At 49.3% G+C, this 21,014-nt stretch overlaps 1 protein-coding gene across 7 annotated transcripts in view; it reads right to left on the reverse strand.

Annotated features, from left to right (window-relative positions):
* The window catches only part of CAMTA1 (calmodulin binding transcription activator 1), an 871,256-nt gene that overhangs the window by 42,250 nt on the left and 807,992 nt on the right, over positions 1-21,014 (reverse strand). For all 7 annotated transcript variants that reach the window (XM_075060206.1, XM_075060205.1, XM_075060207.1 and 4 more), the window contains 3 exons: positions 6,154-6,293; positions 2,161-2,357; positions 293-371 (listed from right to left, as the gene is read on the reverse strand). In XM_075060206.1, coding sequence (XP_074916307.1) covers positions 293-371; positions 2,161-2,357; positions 6,154-6,293 — 416 coding nt within the window. The remainder of the gene's footprint in view (positions 1-292; positions 372-2,160; positions 2,358-6,153; positions 6,294-21,014) is intronic.

A 21,014-nucleotide genomic window follows, 5' to 3' on the forward strand; every position in this document is an offset into this window, starting at 1 on the left:
AACAAGAGATCTGGAAATAAGAAAACCCACCCCACACTTCTCAAAAAATTGGGATAACTATTTTGGTTTCTCTCAGAGCAAAACAATTTAAGACTTGCTAGAGTCATGTTGTTATTTATACAGCACAGCAGTATGCAAGATACATCTACTCCATCAGACTGCAAAAGTTCAAGAGGACTGGGAACGGCAGCAAAGAGGGAGCTCATCACCCCCACCCCCACTCCCAGGGAGGATCATTCTACTGTCTCAGTGGACTGAGTCACCGGCACAGAAAGAATGCTCTGTTACTTACCAGTGGAGTGCAGGAGAAGTGATCCACGTTCAAAGGGTCAACTTCCAGTTCCAAATCAATGCTGTCTGCATGCTTGGTGCTGCACAGGAAATGAGAGCAGAAATGATGTTCTGTAGCTTGGTTAAGATCCTTACACAAAACCACAGCTTTACACCCTGAGGCCTGACCACAAAAAGAAGCACTGAACACACCTGCATGCCTGCAATGCACACTTGCTATAGCCGGTGGCCTGGGGTAGGGAGGAGGATGGGGTAGTGGATAGGGCACTGGACTGGGATGAAAACATGGGTTCCATTCCAAGCTCAACCCCAGATCTCCTGGGTGACCACAGACAAGTCACATGACCTACCTCATGCCTCTGTTCTCCACCTGAAAAATGGGCATAACCCTTCCTTATGTCACAGCAGTGCTGCCTATAACTCCATTAATGATTCTGCAGCATTTGGATATTACCGTGATGAGGGCCAATAAGTATTTAGACAAAGAGTTCAGGATCTGCCTCACAGACTGGGGCCTTCAGCTCTCAAACTCTGGTGACAAACACTTAGGCTATTATACCACATGCACACCCCTACAGGCTGCTCACAAAAAAAAGGGCTAAATTAAGTGAAACACTTAACAGCACAAAGAGGGGAAGGGAAAGAGTGGCTCCAGAACAAATGGATAGGGATAATTTAGAGGGTTTATTGGGATCCACAGTAAGTCAAGTTTAAACCAGCTTCTGTTTATGAAGTAGAAGATGGAGACAGGCCAGCAGTGAAAACATCAAACTTATACCATTAATGTAATGAGTATCCAAGTGAGCACAATGCCAGCTCAGGCCAGCACATACATGTCAACCCAAGCAGGTTACTAGCTTCCATGTCAAAGCCTGAGGCACTTGGCCCTGGGAAACCACAACAAGGGGTAATTTTATCCCCTAAAATCAGAGAAGAAAGCTGTGTGACAGACTGGGGATTTGTCTGTGGAAAAGATGAACTCCATCTTGTTTTGTGAATGCCATTTTGTTCCAGGGGCCCCATTTTATTGTAATCTCTATGTGGATTACAGCATCCATATCGTAGCAGGGGCTTGACACCTAGTTAAATGATGTCATCTATGAAGCTAACACAGAACAACACAGGCCCATCAACTGGTTGTCTCTCAAAGGCAGGCCAACCCTAAGAACATTTAATTCTCTACACAAGTAGCTTGGATGGGAGCAGAAGCTGGAGTTTCTCAACCTGGACATGTGGCCAAAGAGGTCAGAGACTACATTTAAGGGGGAATCTGCTGTGTGAAGGGAGGCCATGATTGCCACGTCAGAAGAAAGGGCTGGAGGAGAGAGAGGGTAGGAGTTCAGGACTGTTTTTTCCAATAATCTGTAACTCCCCAGTGCTTTCAAGAGTAAAGTTTCTCTCATTAAGAAACCTCTTTCCTAAAACCGTGTTCCTTACTTGCCTGCCATGTTGTCCCCAAAGGGAATAATTGAGAGGCTCAGAGCATCCACAGTAAGGTAGATCTCAGAGAATGGATGAAACCAGTTGGGTGTCTCAGGAGGGCTGGAGCACTGGTTCTGATCGTACTGCAGGACCCAATTGCCCAAGAATGGTGTCAGACATAGGGGATGGTCCTGGGAGTGCACCTGAGAGCCCCAGCGTTAGGAACAATGACCGGTCAAGGGGCTTAGAAGCACGTGGGATCCAGCAGTTGGGTCCACTCATGACAGACTGATACCCATGCACAACGGGGGCCTGGAGCAGGTTGCAACCGGCAGCATCCTCTGCAAAGTGCAAGAGAGACCCAGAAACTCAGGCCAACCAGAGTTTATACCTGCTTCCTGCAGCCTCTCCATTGACAAATCAGAAGTCTGAAGCATTAGGTCTTACCGCCATTTGATGAGGGTCTGGATCAGTGTTGCATAGCCTTGAGCAGCAGCAAGGTGTAGCAAGGTCATTCCTCGGAAAGTCTTGGAATGGATCAGGTGTTTGGACTTTGTCCAACAGGCACGACTCATCATCTTCTCACACACCACCACCACACGGCTCTCAAAGCAGCTGCCCAACGTCCCAGCCCCAGACACACACTGCAAGCAATATGCACATCTCAGAAGCTGTCATCTGGGACGCTGGCTTGGACTCACATCCTGCACAGGGCAGGACTTGCTAGGCCATTGTGGGCATTTGCTTTTAAAAATAATAAGTGATAGGGAAATGACAGAAGGGGATGAATGTGACATGAGGACCAAGACAAAAGCTGACAGGTTCTTTTGTTTACTTGCACTAACCTGTACTTACAGTCAACTCTATAGGGTAACTTTCCACATTAGGGAGGTCATTGCAATCCATTACAAGTGGCATACTGGGAACAAGAGGGTGCCCTTCTCATGGACTACCTGAGCCTAGGAGGAGATGCTGGGCACTCCACTCCCACCAAAGCCAGTGCCTCTCAGAACCAGACCTGGAAAGAGTACTTAAACAGGGAATAGCAGCAATGACCAAAAACCATGAGCCAGGGCTAGTCAACATTTGTGCAGAAAGATTCTGGGGAAGCAGAATTGCAGGTGTTCTGCCATATCTGTGGATAAAGATGACTTCAGTCACTTGTATCACACCCCTAAGAAGAATTAAATCACAAAAGGTCCTCTTAACAGGAGGTAATGTGTGCGTTACTGCCCACAGCATAACTTTAGCAGTGCCAACAGATACTGTGACTGCGAGGTCTCTGGAGCCACAGAGATCTAGGAGTCTGAACAATTAAAAAGCCCAGATACTGTGTGCTGAGTTCAAAAAAACTCCAGTTATGAGTTGCTTCTTCACTGCTACCCAAGGCACCGTTCTCTCTGGTCACCCAGAACTCCTAGACCAGCTAATGTCTTTGATTTTCTCAGTGATTATCAGGTGACAGACCCCTAAATATGCAATTATTACCAATGAGTTTCCTGCCAGCCCCTTCCCTGGTTTATCTGTTCTGTAGGCTGGAATGTGCTTCCAAAGACAGGAGCTGAATAATGGGTGCAGAGCTGACTCAATCAAGGCTATAAATGCTGGATGTCCCTCACAGACCAGAAACTCTGAAATGGAACTGCCCAGCCTTATATGCTTAGGGCCTGTATTTCTGTTCCAGCACATCTCGCCAGCTGGGCACTTCTCTCCCTCCCTCCCCCGCCCAAAGGGTCCCCCATTGCTGCTATGCTCCTCATCCTCAGGTACATTTTAAAACAGACTCCAAGTTACAAGTGCTAATGGAGCTCTTTTTATGTGGCTAGTGAACCTCCTCCGCCCCACGCCCCCGCACCATGCTATAATCTCCTCCTGTCTCATTGGACTATGTCAACATTTAGATGGGAGAAGTCCTAGGTAATACTGCAGATAGCATATTGATGAATCAATAGGGGACTCTTCCATCTGAGCAAGTACTGAACCAGTGCAACAGCTCTGATGTTAGGCAGCTGTAGGAGGTGCAGTTTTTAGAATGAGATGTAAAGCCAGCTCCTGCCTATTTCTGGATTGTAACAATCCCGTGGCTTTTTTTTGCATAACTAAAGCGGTTAGCTCCAGAGCAATGGTCAAATTCCACCTCTGGTAACTTCTTTGGTTGCATTAAGTTCCCCAGCAGCTTTATCTGCTGTGGTTCCTACAGTGTTCTTCACTTCCGACCCTAAACTATCACGTTGCTGTGTGCTGTTAAACAGCACCCATGTTTGACCCCTCAGGGTGAATGTACTGATCTCCATTTATGGTTTGTATTGCAGTAGTTATGTTTGTAAATTGCTTTGGTCCCTTGTGAATCAAAGGTGCTTTTGACTGTCAAGTAAATATAAACAAAATGTAAAGTTTAAAATTTTAAAAACCCTGAACTCAAAGGGAACCCTCTTGCTCAAAGGCCAGACCTTCTGCTAATGTCAACACTTGTTTTGTAACGTGCCCCACTGTGGCTAAGTATTGCAGCAGCACACACTGACCTGCTACAGCTTCCATTCCTAAACACAACTGGGAGTGTTCAGGGTGCAAAGTGAGCTTTAACCTCCTGGCTTTGTCACTGTGTGACAGCCCAAGCACATAGCATGGGCTAGTTCTCTTCCTTAAAGGAGTTCACACTGAAAAGACAAAAGAAATTCCTTTCTAGAAGTGCAAGAGTTAACTCAAGAGATTTGAAGAGTTCCTCTGGGAGTCATTATGTTATACTGTGTAGCTAGTTAGTTATAGACCTTTTAGAACAGGTATTTATGTAAATTCATATTTAGGTATTTTTCAGATGAGAATTAGTGAAATCAACACCCTCCCATGCCAGTTACTGGGAAGGGATGTTTTAATAGTAATGGATATAATTAACCCAAAATGCTACTTCAGAGCAACAGACGACCTGTAGGGAAATGCACATTTGAACAGAAATACTGGGAAGCAGAAAAAAAGGTCTTATGAGAAATAATTAACCCTACAAAGAAGATATTTCAGTTAAACACCTCAGCTTCCCTGTCATTCTAAGACTCCGAAGCATGCCCCTATTACAGGCCAATCAGTTAACTCAGGATCATTGTGTACAAGTCTTTCGATACAAGATATAACAATATATCCAACTTAAAAGCTGTGCAGCTGATAGCTCTGTTTTTATTAATAATAAAACTTTGCCTTGGTTCAGCCTTTAGCTTCACAAAAAGCGTATGGATACCGAGACACCTTAAGTCTACCAGCCAGCGATAAGTCCCCTGGAGCAAGTTATGCTCAATTACATCTGTGCCACCCCACTGACCTGACTTGCACTGGTGTGTAACACAGCAGAAAATGGCCTCTGTTCAGCAGGCACCAGTATCATAACTGCTTATTTGCTTTAAAGGCAGGAGCTGTTTCAGTGGACGTTAAGAAATGGACCTGCTCAGTGGGAGTGCCATGCTGGCTAGGGAGGCAGAGTGAACCTAGGTGTTGGCTTGTGGAGAGCTCCCAGATCTGATTGGGAGAGGCAGACCTGTTTGGGGTGGGAGAGAGGAGAACGGGCACCCTAGAGGGGATGAGTGTCTACCTGCTAGTGGGTTATTGTTGCTGTTTGATACCACTACAGCCTATCCTGCTGCTGTCCCTGGCATGACAGAGACTGCCTGGCTGCTTGGCTCCTGGGACCAAGGCCGGTACAGATGTTGGAGACAGTGTATTTCTGTTCTATGATATTTATTAAATAACTATGGAAATGTTTGAGAAATGTGGTTCTTTCATATTACACTGCACTATATTACTAACAAAGTGATTTATCATTCTGATTAATCACATAGAAAATAGTTAGTCCAGATAGTTTATGATGCCAGCGGGGTTGTGTATAGCAGCTTGCACCCTCTGTTACAAGCACACATCAAACAACTACCTGCACTGGGTGCCATTTCCAACCTTCAGCAGCAGGTCTACATGGTCCCCAGCAGGAGCTAAGCTGTCATTCTACCATTCAACTAGTATGTAACAAGGGAATCAGGTATCACTAAGAGGTGTGAAATATTTAGAAGCTTTCCTGAGTGTCACACTGACAAAAGCCTCATGATTCCAAAGTCTCTTCTTCTTGCATCTGTTGGGCCAGCCAATGCTAGGTTGTTTTTATTCTTTGCTGTGTGCCCATCTCCAAAGGAAGGCTAAAGAATTTGGGTTTCTATGTCCCTAGAGCAGGCTTCCATGGACCAGAGAGATGCATCTCATAATGGATTCACAATCAATCCCTAAAAGAAGTGCGAACCACTATTTATAGGGCTGAAAAATATGGTGATTTTGAGAGGAGGTTGTAATTAAAAGGCTCTCAAGAGGCAAATGGTGTTTAAAAGATATCTCCCTCACCCTCCAAAAAGCTAATTCCAGAAGGAACGCGTATAAAGCAAAACTGACTCAGTGACAAAGGACTCATACTTGCGTCTGGGTTCCTCCATTCCCGCTCCCGTTGCCCCCGCCTCCTACTCCTTGCTTGTGCTGCTGGGATCCCGTCATCTCGGCCATTCTCCTTTCCATCTGCTCAAGTCGTTCCAGGATTGACATCCTGAACTGATTATCTAGGTCAAAACAGACAGAGTTATGACATTTCCACGGAAGACAAATGCAAGCTTTTGGTGACCTCCTGCACAAAATCACAAATGGGACCTGGCACAAGTTGGAGATGCGTGAAAGACAAGCTCTGTTTTGTAATTCATACTGTCAGAAGCGGGATCCTGGAATAATTCCCTGTCTCAGACAGACTGCGTGATCAGGGAAGCTGGTGAACATCTCCAAAGCAAAAGGAAGTAAAGATTAAAGATGGTCAGAACTGGAGATTTCCTGAAAGAACTCTGGGCAGTCCTCATGCTGCACTCAGTGCCCACCTCCTGTTCAGGTGGGGGCTGCGGAGTGCAGTTGCCATCCTCTAGATCACAAGAGTATAAGGGCACCTCCTTGCTACTTTCTGCTTGTTATGTTCAAGTGTCAAACAATTCAGTGTCTTGGCTTCCTCAAGTGGTGGGGAAGAGAAGGTAGCTGATATTTTATGACTAATCTACAATTGTTATATGTGAAATATGTAAGAGACAGATATGGCTTCCTATCTCCAAAATCTTATGGCTTCCTATCGAGCTGACCCCCTTCCCTGCAATAGCTGGCTTTGGGCAGCCCTGCCATCATCCCCATGTTACAAAGGCATGATTTACCTGGTGAGAACCATGAGTGAATGACTGCTACAGGAACAAGATTCCCTCGGGCTTTTTACTTCTCTTGGAACAAGGAGCCAGTAGAGGAGCACATTCCCTTCTTCCTAGGCCTAGACCCAGATCCCAGCTCTCAGAAATTAACATGGTCAAAGCCCATAAAATGTGCTAGTTACCTGCAAACTCAGAAGGGGTCAGTAACAATTACTTTAAATGCTATTGAAAAGTCAGGCAGTAGACAAACTTCCTCCACTCCCCCAGGCTGGTGGGAGCTGCCAACTACGTGGATAGCATCTGGGCACATCAAAGAGTCTTTACAAAATGCTTATTTTACTTAGGTTTGATCTCTATGGGAGCCGGCAGGCACCACTGGTTACTCTCCTCCTCCTGAACTGCAAACCAGTATGATGAAGCAGCTACTAGGGCTAAAATCATGGAACATATTATTTACCCTTTCACATAACAAAAGAACCAGGAGTCTGCCAATGAAATTAATAGGCAGCAGGCTTAAAACAAAAACAAAGTAGTACTTCTTCATACAACATACAATAAACCTGTGGAACTCATTACCAGCGGATGTTGTGAAGGCCAAAAGTATAACTGGGTTCAAAAGAGAATTAGATAAGTTCATGGAGGATAGATCTATCAATGGATATTAGCCAAGATGGTCAGGACATGACCCCATGCTCCGGGTGTCTCTAAACCTTTGACTGCCAGAAGCTGGAACTGTACACCAGTGGATGGATCACTCAAAGTTGCCCTGTTCTGTTCATTCCCTTTGAAGGAGCACTGGCCACTGTTGAAAGACAGGATACTGGGTTAGATGGCCCATTGGTCTGGCCCAGTATGGCTGGTCTTATGACCTAAGAGATGGAAGCCAACATAAGCATGTTGCTTCACCAAGATTATTAAGATAAACCTATCCTGTGCCCCGTATCCAGGTCAAATCAGTACAGGGAGAAGAGGTGGATAGCTCTGGTCAACTGAACGTCTATACAGACTGGTCTCCCTCTCAATACTCTCATTGATTGTGGATCAGTATATCTATAGTGCACAAGGTCTGAGGTCATTCAGAGTTTTCTGGACCTTCCTGCATTAGCTGCTAGGCTCTGTTCTGGCCTCAATGGAAGTTACGTAGTTGCATCAAGGACAGAAGTGATTAGTGACTATTTCTTCCTGACTCACATCAAATCTGATCTTTCATGAAGCCTAGGGGATTTTTAGACATGGTGCTAAGAAGGGAAGCAGTAAATTGCCAGGGAAGGGATTTATGTTCTGCATGAGCAGCAGAGGCACATGAGCTGGTTCCCCCTCCTTAAGAGAGGAGACTGCATTCTCTGTGAGGGCTCCAGGATTCTGGAACTTATTTCCCCCTTGGTTTGATCTTCTGGCACACTCAAAAGGCTACCTTCTTGAGAAGGTATTTGGAGAGGGCTGATAATGTGCTTTCTGGAATGACTGAAGGATAGAAAAGAGCTTTTTCGTAGGTGGCTGGTTGGGCAAGCGCCTATATGAATGAACTTTTAATACTGCTGGGATTCTGCTGTAATCCTAACCACGTGTTCAGGTGTCTAGAGCCATAGATGACTATTATTTTTATTAAACTGACAGATTATGGATGTCAGCCAGGAGGCTGCAGGAACAGTCAGGCCAGCCTGCACTTTGCTACTTTTACTTCCAGTGATGAGGCCAGAGTCCTCAGACTGCCACCGCACAAGCACATCCCAAGAGTAAGAATGGTCCACGGACCCGCATGTGATGACACCAGAAACGTGTGGCACCGACAGCAATTGCCATTGTGGGGAATTGACACTGGCAGGGTGAAGGAGGGATGAGGGGGACCTGTACATTTTTGACTTGGCTTTAATGCAATAAACATTTTGTGCTTTTTGAAAAGAAAGTCACATGGCTGGATTTTGCACTTCACCTCATCACATTCCCACGTGCTCCATTCTCTCTTCCTCTGCCTGTCTCTTGCTCCTCCCCTTCCTCTCCTATTGTACAGACAACTAACTGGCAGGGAAGCCATCTCTCTGGATCATCCTGTGGTAAGGGGACTCCCATTTCTTCCCCTCTTATGTAGCAGTGGCCCCAAAAGGAAGCAGCCAGGCTGGCTTCTCTTCTTCCCCAGGGGCTTTTACAGGCTTAGGCTTTTCTGGGCAAAAATGAGCCCGTGGAAACAAAGAGCAGGAGCCAGCCCTATAACCCAGAGACTCAGGTCCCAGGATTAAAAGCATGCAAGGTGCTTACAGAAGATCAAGCCAGTCAGAACCCAGCCTCCAGAAATACAGTGTCTGACTCCCATGCTGCCCCGTCCTGGCTGATCTTTACTCTGGCTGGGCTTTAGGTACCAGACGACATGGCTTCCTGTGGCAGATCATAAATTAAAAGGTCTGATTCTGTGACCCTGTGCACTAGGTCGCAATGCCACTCACTGATATCTGGCCCAGCCATCCCTTCGTCTGTACAGAGGGATGGCCGAGTCAAGTATCAGTGGTAGTGCGATCGTGCAGCTGCAGTAATACTCTGGCGGTGGCTGCACTGAGTTAGTACAGGATCATTGCTAAAAGTCGTCAGGCTGTGGCCCCCCTTAGCTTTGCAGCCTATGGTACTTGGGCACCACTGGATGCAGGACTGCCTTGCTCTAGAGCAATTTCACTGGTTGTCTCCGGTGCCGTAATACTGCAACCATCTTTTTGTTCTCTTGCACAGTGTCTAGCACACTGAGGCCCTGATCCACGTCTGGGACTCCTCAAAGATTCTGCAATACAAACAATAAATAATAAAATCATCCCCACAGTGCAATTCCAGCACGCTGGCACTAGAGTAATAAGTTTCCTTGGGACACATGCTGAGGAGTAAGGTGTCTCAGAATTGCACTGCTCTTTTCTAAAATGTACAGATTTAGAGGGAATATTCCTGTAATCTGAAAGGTGGCAAATGTGGTGTTTCTCTAATCATTTGCCAGTGAAATGTCAGGTATGCTTTACCTGCTGAGTTTCCTAGCACAGGACAAGAATTCCATAAGATACAGCTATGCAAGATTCTTCATTAGGAAATTAAACCTGAGACCCAAACTTATGTGCTATGCTGAACCCAAGACCATTTGCAGGCCATTAACTGGAGACAGAATATTACTGGGGTCAGAGGGCAGCTCCCATGAGTTTACATCACGCTTTTACCTGTCACTAGAAATTACCTGAAGTTTGACAGCAGATAAAGAGCTCACTTGACCCCTTCTGCCAGACCAGACTCTCTCCTGCAGGGATATTTGAATTCAGCTTTACATACTAATTAATGGTGTAAGATCAATTTACAAAGTATCTCTGCTGCTAATGAGTGTGGGAGGCCAGTCACCTCCAACCCTATTTCAGACAGTTTAGAGGTTTTTAAGATAGTGATGAGCCCATTCATTGGTTTCATTTGCCAATAGAAAATTGGAGTCTCACTAATAATTTCATTGTTCAGATCATTCCAAGGCCTCTGGTGGTGAGGCTGGCAGGCAGTTGTATGAGGAGACCCACCAACTCAAAGTGGCACCAGGCCCTGCCATAACAACAGATGGAAAACCTGCAGACATAACTCCACTGCTACAATGATGAATGCCCCCCCACCAAACCTTTCAAGACCCACGTGGTCCTACACATGCTTATCACAACATGTGGTGTGCTTCATCCAGTGCACTAAATGCCCCGGCAACAACTACATGGGTGAAAGCACTACGCTCACACAGAAAAATGATAAAAGATAAAAACTATATCCCCTGTGGGCAAACACTTTTCATGAGCATCTGACCTCTCAATCCTCATTCTTGAAGGAAATCTGCACACCTAGCTTCGGAGCTTAAATTCATAACTTTGCTAGACACTAAGGGTATGTCTTCATTAGCAATGTTAAAGTGCTGCCACTTTAATGTAGATGTGTAATCGTGGCACCAACGCTCCTGCGCTGTAAAAAACCCACCTCCACCAGGGGAGTAGCTCCCAGTGCTGGTGCACTGTCTACACTGCCACTTTACAGCGCTGAAAGTTCAGTGCTCAGGGGGGTGTTTTTTCACACCCCTGAGAAAGTTGTGACACTGTAAGGTGGCAGTGTAGACAAAGCCTAAAAATCATGGTCCTAAATAAGGCACTGGATTTACAGCTTATGACAACAATCTGTAACCTGCTAGCCCCCTCTTTTGTCCTATGACTGCAGACAGATTAACTGGTCGCTTCACCGTGACTGCTCTCTTACAATTTGCTAGTTACTTGTGCTAAACAATCTGTTTCACCTTTGTTTAGCTGTGACATTCGGAGTTTCTCTCTTTGCTTTGGTTAGCTCAAAAGCCCGTCTCCAACAGAAATAGGTCCAGTAAAAGATACTCCCTCCCCCACCTTGCCTCTCCAAATGAAGAGACAAACTTCTCTAAGAAGCAGGTGACATTTCCATACCCTGCTCCCAAACAGTGGTCAGCACACAGCCTCTCCTTAGGCAGTGTTTTTCCAACAAGGCTTTGTTCTGGCAGTGCTGCAGTGTGCTGCAGTGCAGTCCATGTCATTTCCTCCTCCTCCCCCATTTCCATGCAGAGCACGTACACTGCAGAGATTGAAACTACCTGACATCATTGAGCCAGCTCCTTCTCACCACATCTCTGTGTCAAACACAGCTATGTCTGTAACTTGCTAAGAGCCAGACAGCCACATATTTGCTGCAGAGGTTAACGGCTTTCCACTGTCTGCATGTTTAACACCACTCCCTCTGGCTGTACAGCCAGCACCTTCATTTTATTAACTGCTCAAAGAACAGTCTCATGAACATCATTTTAGTAGCATTTCTCTGAGCCTCCAATTCCAAATGGGAGAAAGTAACAGCCATTCAACACAGGAAAACATTTAAAAAGCAAAGTGTTGAACGACTTAGTGCACACAGCTTTGACAAATCACGCCCTTGCTCCCTGCATTTAGCTGTACAGAAGGATTAGTCTAATCCTAAAGACAACTGCATGAATCAGCTGTTCAGGTGAAACCTGGATCAGGTTATTCTGACCCTGAAGATCTCACACTGTATTGGAGTTTCAACAGAAATGTATTTTTACATGATTGGTTTGTCAAAAAAAGCAATTTGAGCCCTGGGCTTTTCTGCATGCAGCTAATTATCCTAAGTTCTACACTATCCTTCAAGAATTTATCCTGTGTCTTTTTAAAAAAAACTGATCCAACCCATCCCTTTCCTGATCCATCAGATAAGGATACTTGGCTCTTCCAAAATATCTTTCACCTGTGGACTGCAAGCACTTTATCAAGGGGGAGGGCGGTCACTATCATTATCCCCATTATACATATGGAGAAACAGACACAAACAGAGGAAGTGGCTTTTCCCAGGTCTCACAGCGTATGTATATACAGCAACTGGACACCCATGAGTGGCCTGCAGAGTGGGAGGGATCCAGAGCTCGGGCTCCAGCCTGAGCCTGGAAGTCTACATAGCAATGCCACAGCCCTGCGGTCTGAGCCCCACAAGGCCAAGTTTGTTGCCATGGGCCAGCCATGGGTTTTTCTTTGTAGTATAGACATACCCACAGAGAGCGAACGGCAATCTCTAGGATCCAGGTTTCCCAAGCAGCCTCTACTCAAATCTCTGGACAGTGCTTCACAGGGGCACCCAACATTTGCACAGCTCAAGGCCACAATTTGACTTATCAGGAGCTTGAAGTATGGAATGTAGTACTGTATCCTGATGAAGTAGTTACTTGCCTTGTGCAGTAAGGATGGTTCTTTGAGATGTCTCTCTCTCTGTGGGTTCTCCACTGCAGGGGTGCTTGTGTCCCTGCACTTCTGATTGGAGAACTTCGGTAGCGGTGTCCAATAGGCCCGCACATGCGCTGTATCCCCTCATGCCCCGCCACAAAGCTCGTCGGCATATGCAGACTAACCCTCCTCAGTTCCTTCTCTACAGCAGAGTCATTGACAAGAACTCCGGAGCAGAGGGGAGGAGTCTGGGTTGTGGAACTCTGATAGGGGCACACATCTTGAAGAACCATTGTTACTGCACAAGGTGAACAACTTCTTGGAGCAGTGTCCCTGTGGGTGCTCCATTGTGGGTGACTCCCGAGCAGTATCCCTACAGGAGGGTCAGTTACAGATGACAGTACTGTGGAGCCATAGATGGCATTGGAGGGGGAGTCCCCAGTGATCACAGTGTTCTGCAAAGGTGTGGACTGACACCTATGTCACCACGCTACAGGTTTCTGAAATAGGGACATTCTTGGAGAAGGCAATGGATGAGGAGATTGACTTCATGGATTGTGTGCAAATACTGTCTGGAGGGGTCATACTGCGAACCTAACATTGTCTAACGCAGTTCGAGATCCACTTAGAGAGCCTCTGGGCTGATACTGCTGTGCACCTGGATCTTTACGTAATAGAGAAGAAAAGCATAGGAGACTTCCAGAAACCTTTGTCCTATCCAGGTAAAAAGCTAGGGCTCTCCTGACCTCTGCTGTGTGTAATACAGCCTCACTGTTGTCGCAGTGAGGCTTGTGGTAGAAAATTGGAAGGTGAATTAATTGGTTCATGTGGAACAGGGAGATTACCTTTGGGATGAATTTTGGATGAGGCCTGAGCATAACTGTGTCCTGAGAGAATACTGTGTAGAGGGATGTGCCATCAGAGAAGACAGTTACTCACCTTTGTAACTGTTGTTCTGTGAGATGTGTTGCTCATATCCTTTCCAGTAGGTGTACGCGCCGCGTGTGCACGTTCGTCGGAAGATTTTTACCCTAGCAACTCTGGCGGGCCGGCAGGTCGCCCCCTAGAGTGGTGCCGCCATGGCGCCTGATATATACCCCTGCTGGCTCGTCCACTCCTCAGTTCCTTCTTGCCGGCTACTCCGACAATGGGGAAGGAGGGTGGGTTTGGAATGGATATGAGCAACACATCTCGAAGAACAACAGTTACAAAGGTGAGTAACCGTCTTTTCTTCTTCGAGTGATTGCTCATATCCATTCCAGTAGGTGATTCCCAAGCCTTACCTAGGCGGTGGGGTCGGAGTGAGAGGTCACAGCATGTAGCACGGCAGAGCCAAAGGCTGCATCATCTCTGGACTGCTGGACCAGGACATAGTGGGAAGTGAAGGTATGGACGGAGGACCAGGTCGCTGCCCGACAGATTTCCTGGATGGGCACGTGGGCAAGGAAAGCCGCTGATGAGGCTTGAGCCCTGATAGAGTGTGCAGTCACGTGGCCCGGAGAGGCCTGGGCCAAGTCATAACAGGCCCGGATGCAGGATGTCACCCACGAGGAGATCCTCTGAGATGAGACGGGCAACCCCTTAACACGTTCAGCTACCGCCACAAAGAGTTGGAGGGTTTTGCGGAACGGCTTGGTTCGCTCTATATAAAAGGCGAGCGCCCTATGGACGTCCAATGAGTGTAGCTGTTGCTCCCTGCGAGATGAATCGGGTTTCGGGAAGAAGACAGGTAGGAAGATCTCCTGGTTGATGTGAAAGGCCGAGACCACCTTGGGGAGAAAGGCAGGGTGCGGTCTCAGCTGTACTTTGTCCCTGTGGAAAACCGTATACGGGGGATCCACCGTGAGGGCCCGGAGTCCGACACCCGTCTTTGCGGAGTGTGCGCCCACCAGGAAAGCGCGTCTTCCAGGAGAGATAGAGAAGGGAGCAAGTTGCCAATGGTTCGACTGGAGGGGACATGAGTCTGGCCAGAACCAGGTTTAGGTCCCAGGTGGGGGCGGGGCGGTGAATCTGGGGGTAAAGACGCTCCAGACCCTTAAGGAACCTAGTCACCATTGGGTGAGAAAACACCGAGCAGCCATCCCCTCCTGGGTGGAAGGTGGACATGGCCAAGTGAACCCTTAGAGATGACACCGCCAGGCCCTGTTGTTTGAGGGACCAGAGGTAGTCAAGGATATTAGAGATGGAGACTTCAGTGGGAAGGAAGTTCCAATCCGCACACCAGCACGTGAAATGCTTCCATTTGGCCGAATACATTGCTCTAGTGGAAGGCTTCCTGCTTCCCAGGAGCACCTGTCGCACTGGGGTAGAGCAACGCATTTCCGACCGGATCAGCCACTCAGGAGCCACGCCGTGAGGTGTAGCGACTGCAGGTCTGGGTGACGGAGCCTGCCGTGGTCCTGAGTGATCAGGTCCAGGTGAAGAGGCAGGGGGACAGGGTCGGCCATGGACAGGTCCAGCAACATGGAGAACCAATGCTGTCGGGGCCACGCTGGAGCTATCATGATCAAGCGGGCCCTGTACCTGTGCACCTTCAGAAGGACCTTGTGGATGAGCGGAAACGGTGGGAATGCGTAGAACAGGTGCGTTGTCCAAGGAATAAGAAAGGCGTCTGCCACCAAGCCCGGTTCGAGACCTTGAAAGGAGCAGAACATCTGGCATTTCCTGTTCCCGCGGGACGCAAAGAGGTCCATCCGGGGACATCCCCACCTCCGGAAGAGCAAAAGAGAGACGTCCGGGCGAAGGGACCACTCGTGGGAAAGGAAGGATCTGCTCAGATGATCCGCCAGGGTGTTCTGAACCCCCGGGAGAAAGGACGCGATGAGGTGAATGGAGTGGGCTAGGCAGAAGTCCCAGAGCCTCAAGGCCTCCTGACACAGGGGAGAAGACCTCGTGCCACCCTGCTTGTTTAAATACATGGTCGTTGTGTGGTTGGTGAATACCAAAACACAGCGGCCTTGAAGTTGTTGACGGAACGTTTGACAAGCAAGGCGGACCTCCCTCAATTCCCGTATGTTGATGTGGAGGACTAGCTCGCGAGGTGACCACTGGCCCTGGGTCCGCAGGGTACCGAGATAGGCCCCCCATCCCAGGTCTGAGGCATCCGTTGTCAGGGACACCGAGGGCTGGGGCGGATGGAACGGGAGCCCCGCGCACACCATGGACTGATCCAGCCACCACTGCAGGGAGCCTAAGACTTCCTGGGGAATGGTGACAACCGGTGTCCAGAGAACGCCTGGCCAGACGGTACTGAGCAATGAGCCAGGACTGGAGGGGCCTCAGGCAGAGCCGAGCGTATCCCGTGACAAACGTGCAGGCCCCCATGTGGCCCAAGAGAGTCAGGCAAGTGCGTATTGAAGTCAAGGGCGCTGCCTGCAGCCGTCGTACGATGGCCGTCAAGGTTTGGAATCTCGACAGAGGAAGAATGGCTCTGGCCAGGGTGGAGTCCAGAATGGCGCCGATAAACTCTATCCTCTGAGTGGGGATTAGTGTTGACTTTTCGACATTGAGCATTAGGCCTGGGCTCACGAAAAGCCGCTTGACCATGCGGACGTGGCTGAGGACTTGCGTCTCTGAGGATCCCCGGATCAGCCAGTCGTCGAGGTATGGAAATATACGTATGCAACTGCGGCGAAGGTGAGCGATGACTACAGCCACACACTTGGTGAACACCCGCGGGGCCGTAGAGAGGCCAAACGGGAGGACCGCGAATTGATAGTGACAGTTGTTTATGACGAACCGAAGGAACCTCCTGTGGGGTGGGAAGATGGCTATATGGAAGTAGGCATCTTGCATGTCGAGGGCGGCGTACCAGTCTCCAGGATCCAGGGATGGGATAATGGTCCCCAAGGATACCATACGGAACTTCAACTTTACCAGGTATCTGTTGAGCTCCCGCAGGTCGAGGATAGGCCTGAGGCCTCCCTTGGCTTTGGGGATCAGAAAATAGTGGGAATAAAACCCCTTGCCCCGCTCGCTCTCTGGAACCTCCTCTAAGGCTCCTTTGACGAGGAGCGTTTGCATCTCCTGGAGGAGGAGTTGCTCGTGAGAAGGGTCCCTGAAGAGGGACGAGGGAGGGGGACGGGAGGGCGGGTATGAAACAAATTGCAGATGGTATCCAAGTTCCAACGTGCGTAAGACCCAGCAGTCTGATGTTAGCCGGGACCACGCAGGGAGGAAACACGAAAGACGGCTGGAAAAGGGAGGGGACGGATCTGTGAGAGAAACTGGTACAGCGCCCTTGGGCGCACCTTCAAAAGGAAGGTTTCGGGCCGGAGGCAGGCTTGGAGGAGCTCTGGTTTTGTCCTCCTTGGTTGCCCGATTGTCTACGTCGGCCATTTCTATTTCACCGTCTGGCGAAGTCTTGCCTCTGCCTGGGTTGGGGGTAGGGCCAGTGTTGTTGCTGAGGCCGGAAGGGTCTGCGTTGGGTGACGGGCGTATGCATCCCCAGTGAACGTATAATGACCCTATTGTCTTTTAGGCTTTGCAGCCTAGGGACAGTTTTGTCCGAGAACAGGCCCTGGCCCTCAAACGGGAGATCCTGGATGGTATACTGGAGCTCCGGAGGAAGGCTAGAGACCTGTAGCCAGGAAATGCGGCACATGGTAACGCCAGAGGCTAGAGTCCTGGCGGCCGAATCTGCGGCGTCCAAAGATGCCTGCAAGAAAGTTCTCATGACCTTCTTGCCCTCCTCAAGGATCGCAGAGAATTCCTGACGTGCATCCTGCAGAAGCAGCTCCTTGAATTTGTCTGCCGCCGCCCAGGTGTTGTACGTGTAGCGGCTAAGGAGAGCCTGTTGATTGGACACCCGAAGCTGGAGGGCGCCTGTGGAATAGACCTTTCGGCCGAGCAGGTCCACGCGCCTCGCTTCCTTAGACTTTGGGGCCGGGGCCTGCTGACCATGGCGTTCCCTCTCGTTTACGGATTGGACGACGAGGGAACATGGGGGCGGATGGACATATAGATATTCGTAGCCCTTCGAGGGCACCATGTACTTGCGTTCCACTCCGCGTCCAGCGGGGGGAACGGACGCCGGGGAGACTGCAGATGGCATGGCAATTGGCCTGAATGTCCGGATGAAAGGAAGGGTGACTCGACTGGGTAAGCGTTGGGCAGACAGTATGCTCACTACTGGATCCTCAGTTTCTGAGACCTCCTCAGCCTGTAAGTTCATGTTCTGCACCACGCGCCTGAGGAGGTCCTGATGCGCCTGAGGTCAAGCAGAGGGGGGCTGGTGGATGTTGTTCCGGTCACTGCTTCATCCGGGGAAGATGATGAGGAGAGACCCGGCAGGAGTGGATCTGCAGGAGGCTCTGCCTGGAGCACTGCATCCAACTCTGGAGGAAGTTCAGGGTCCTGAGGCCGAGACAACCTCTCCTCTGTAGGGGAAGGGGGAGGACGGGACGATGTGGCCTCTGGAGCCCTGTGTTCGGAGACAGTTGAACGCAGGGGAATCTGTTGAGGGCCCTGGGCTTGGTGGTACGCCCAGGGAGTCCAGAATCCCCACTGCTGCGGTCCATGTTCCTGAGGTAGGGGTTCATGGAATAGAGCAGCAGGCCTGTCGGTGTCCAGGGCGTACGCGCTGTCTGCTTGCGAGGAGACCGACGGCTGGCGGGACGGCCAGGGAGGAGCTGAATGGGACTGATATGGGTCCCTTGCTCCAGATGGCGGAGACCTCCTCGGTGCCGGAGAACGGTGCCGGGAGTCAGAACGGCGCCGCGATCGAGACCGGGACCTGCCACCAGCTCAGTGCTGGGAGGTCGACCTGGATCTGGAACGCCAACGGTGGGAGCAGCTTCTCGAATCTCGGTGCTGGTAGCGATGGCTCGAGCCGGGAGTATCGGGACAGGCGTGAGGAAGACCTGCGCCGCGAGTACGACCGGTACCGCTGCGGTGAGCGGTGCCGGGACTGCGAGCGGTGCCTTGATCGAGATCTCCCACAGGACCGGGATCGGTGTCGGCTCGGCGAATCCAGAGACGGCGCTCACATGGCCACTGGCTTGCCCTTAGATTGTAGAACCCGCACCGGAGGCACCGGGGGTTGAGGCAGCGCAGACTCGGTTAATGCTATAAGGTCCCTAGCCGAGGAGAACATCTCAGGTGTTGATGGGACCATTAGCTCGATCCCGGATCTTACTGGGGAGCTGTGAGGGGCCGGACTCAACAGATCTCCCGGGCCCAGAGTCAACGGAATCCCTGGTATCGGTGCCACGGCAGGAATCGGTGCCGGGCGCTCCGTTCGAGTCTGCTTGGCCGGAGTGGTCTTTTGTCGGGGCCCGGTGCCGGGGAAGGTTGGTGCCGAGGCGTTTTCCCGGGCCAGGCGCGGTCCGGTGCCGGAGCGGAGTCGGCACTCGGTGCCGAGGACAGAGGGTTAAACGCTGCTTCCACGAGGAGAGTCTTTAAGCGCTGGTCTCTCTCCTTCTTGGTCCTTGGCTTAAAGGCCTTGCAAATGCGGCACTTCTCGGAAATATGCGATTCCCCGAGGCACTTTAGGCAGAAGTCGTGGGGATCGCTCGTGGGCATCGGCTTTTTGCAGGCTGAGCACGGTTTGAACCCCGGCGAACCGGGCATGAGCCCGGCGCCGGGTGCGGGGGAGGGCTAGAGCCCAAGCCCGCTAACTATATACAACAGGTAAATAACAACTATAAAACTAATATTCTATACTCTAACTATAACTATAACTAAATATAACTAGTAGAACAACGAACAAGGAGAAGCTAGGGACGTGGAGGACAGCTATGCTGCGCTCCACAGTTCCAACGACCAACATGGCGGTAAGAAGGAACTGAGGAGCGGACGGGTCAGCAGGGGTATATATCAGGTGCCATGGCAGCGCCACTCTAGGGGGCGACCTGCCAGCCCGCCGGAGTTGCTAGGGTAAAAATCTTCCGATGAGCGTGCACGCGCAGCGCACTCACCTAACTAGAATGGATATGACCAATCACTCAAAGAAGAACCGCCATTTCTCCTGGCCGAGGTGATTGCTATTCTCTTATAGGTCTGTTGGTCTAGAAGGTGCCACAGGACTCTTTGTTGCTTTTTACAGATCCAGACGAACAAGGTTACCCCTCTGATACTGTTCTCTTTAGTGTCTCACAGGGCTCTGGCTAGTTGTGTTCATCGATGGCTACAAAATACTGGTTAGTTTGTTGGCAACTCAGAAGCATTAAATTTCAACAACAGGAAGTGGAATTAAACCTTCGAATAGCTCTAGGTCACTGGCAATATTGATATGAAACAATGTCCACTAGGTATCATTAATAGTTAATAGAGAACCCTGGGTGCTATCCTCCACACAGTCATTCTTCCAGAGGAATAATTTTGCCATTTCAATAGCCATAATAAAACTCCTACTTAGTGGAAACTTCAAAATGCCTTACATATAATGTCGTTCTAATCAGGCAACAGGCTCGTGTGGCCACAGACAGACTGAAATGGCTTGTTAAGAATCAAGGTTCCTGTACTGTCTGATCAACCTGCCGTGTGGGCTTCTTGCCTTCTGCAGTCTCAAAGGTCAGCAGCCCATCTCCTGACTGTACTCAGGTGGCAGGCACCCAGCTGCCAAGCTCTAGGAATCTCAGCACAGAAGCGTGCATCAATTCGCTGTTCTGCAAGGGAAGGTGGCAGTTATGTAAAAAAAAGAAAAGTCAGTCACTGCAGCAAGGGGAGGAGCACTGAGACCAGTGATTTCCTCCTGACAACAGGAAGGAAATGAAAGGCTGCTAACTACCTACACTGGGAGACGGATGCGGTCGTGCTTGGAGGGACATTGTCCCTACACCTAAGCAGAGCTTTAGTATTACCTGCCTTACAGGACACAGATTTCCTGTTTGCATTCCATGGAGGACCTTGTGTGTACTTCTGTTTTAGGAGGAGACAACTGACTCAAGAACCGTTGTGATAGCCGCCTCTCACATTCCAGATCCTCAGTGCACCCAAGACAGCCTAATGGAACTCATATTCCTAATTATAGCATAAAATAAGAATATAAGAACAGCCATACTGGACTCAACTCCATCTAGCCCAGTATCCTGTCTACTGACAGTGGCTGGAGCCAGATGCTTGAGAGAGAATGAACAAAGCAGGGCAAATATCCAGTGATCCATCCCCTGATGTCCAGTCCCAGCTGCTGGCAGTCAGAGGTTTAGGGATTGCCTAGAGAATGGGGTTGTGTTCCTGACCATCTTGGATAACAGCCACGGATGGGCCATCCTCCACAAACTTATCAAATTCTTTTTTCAACCCAGTAATAAAATATAAAATATTTAAAATAAAAATCTAGATTTCTATAAGTTTTACCTTTAATGCATCTCTGCAACCTCAATCTGACAATTTTAAAAGAAGATTGGGTCCAGCAAGATGACATACA

The sequence above is a fragment of the Chelonoidis abingdonii genome, chromosome 23 (genome assembly GCF_003597395.2).
Source record: "Chelonoidis abingdonii isolate Lonesome George chromosome 23, CheloAbing_2.0, whole genome shotgun sequence".
Classification (NCBI taxonomy): domain Eukaryota; kingdom Metazoa; phylum Chordata; order Testudines; family Testudinidae; genus Chelonoidis; species Chelonoidis abingdonii.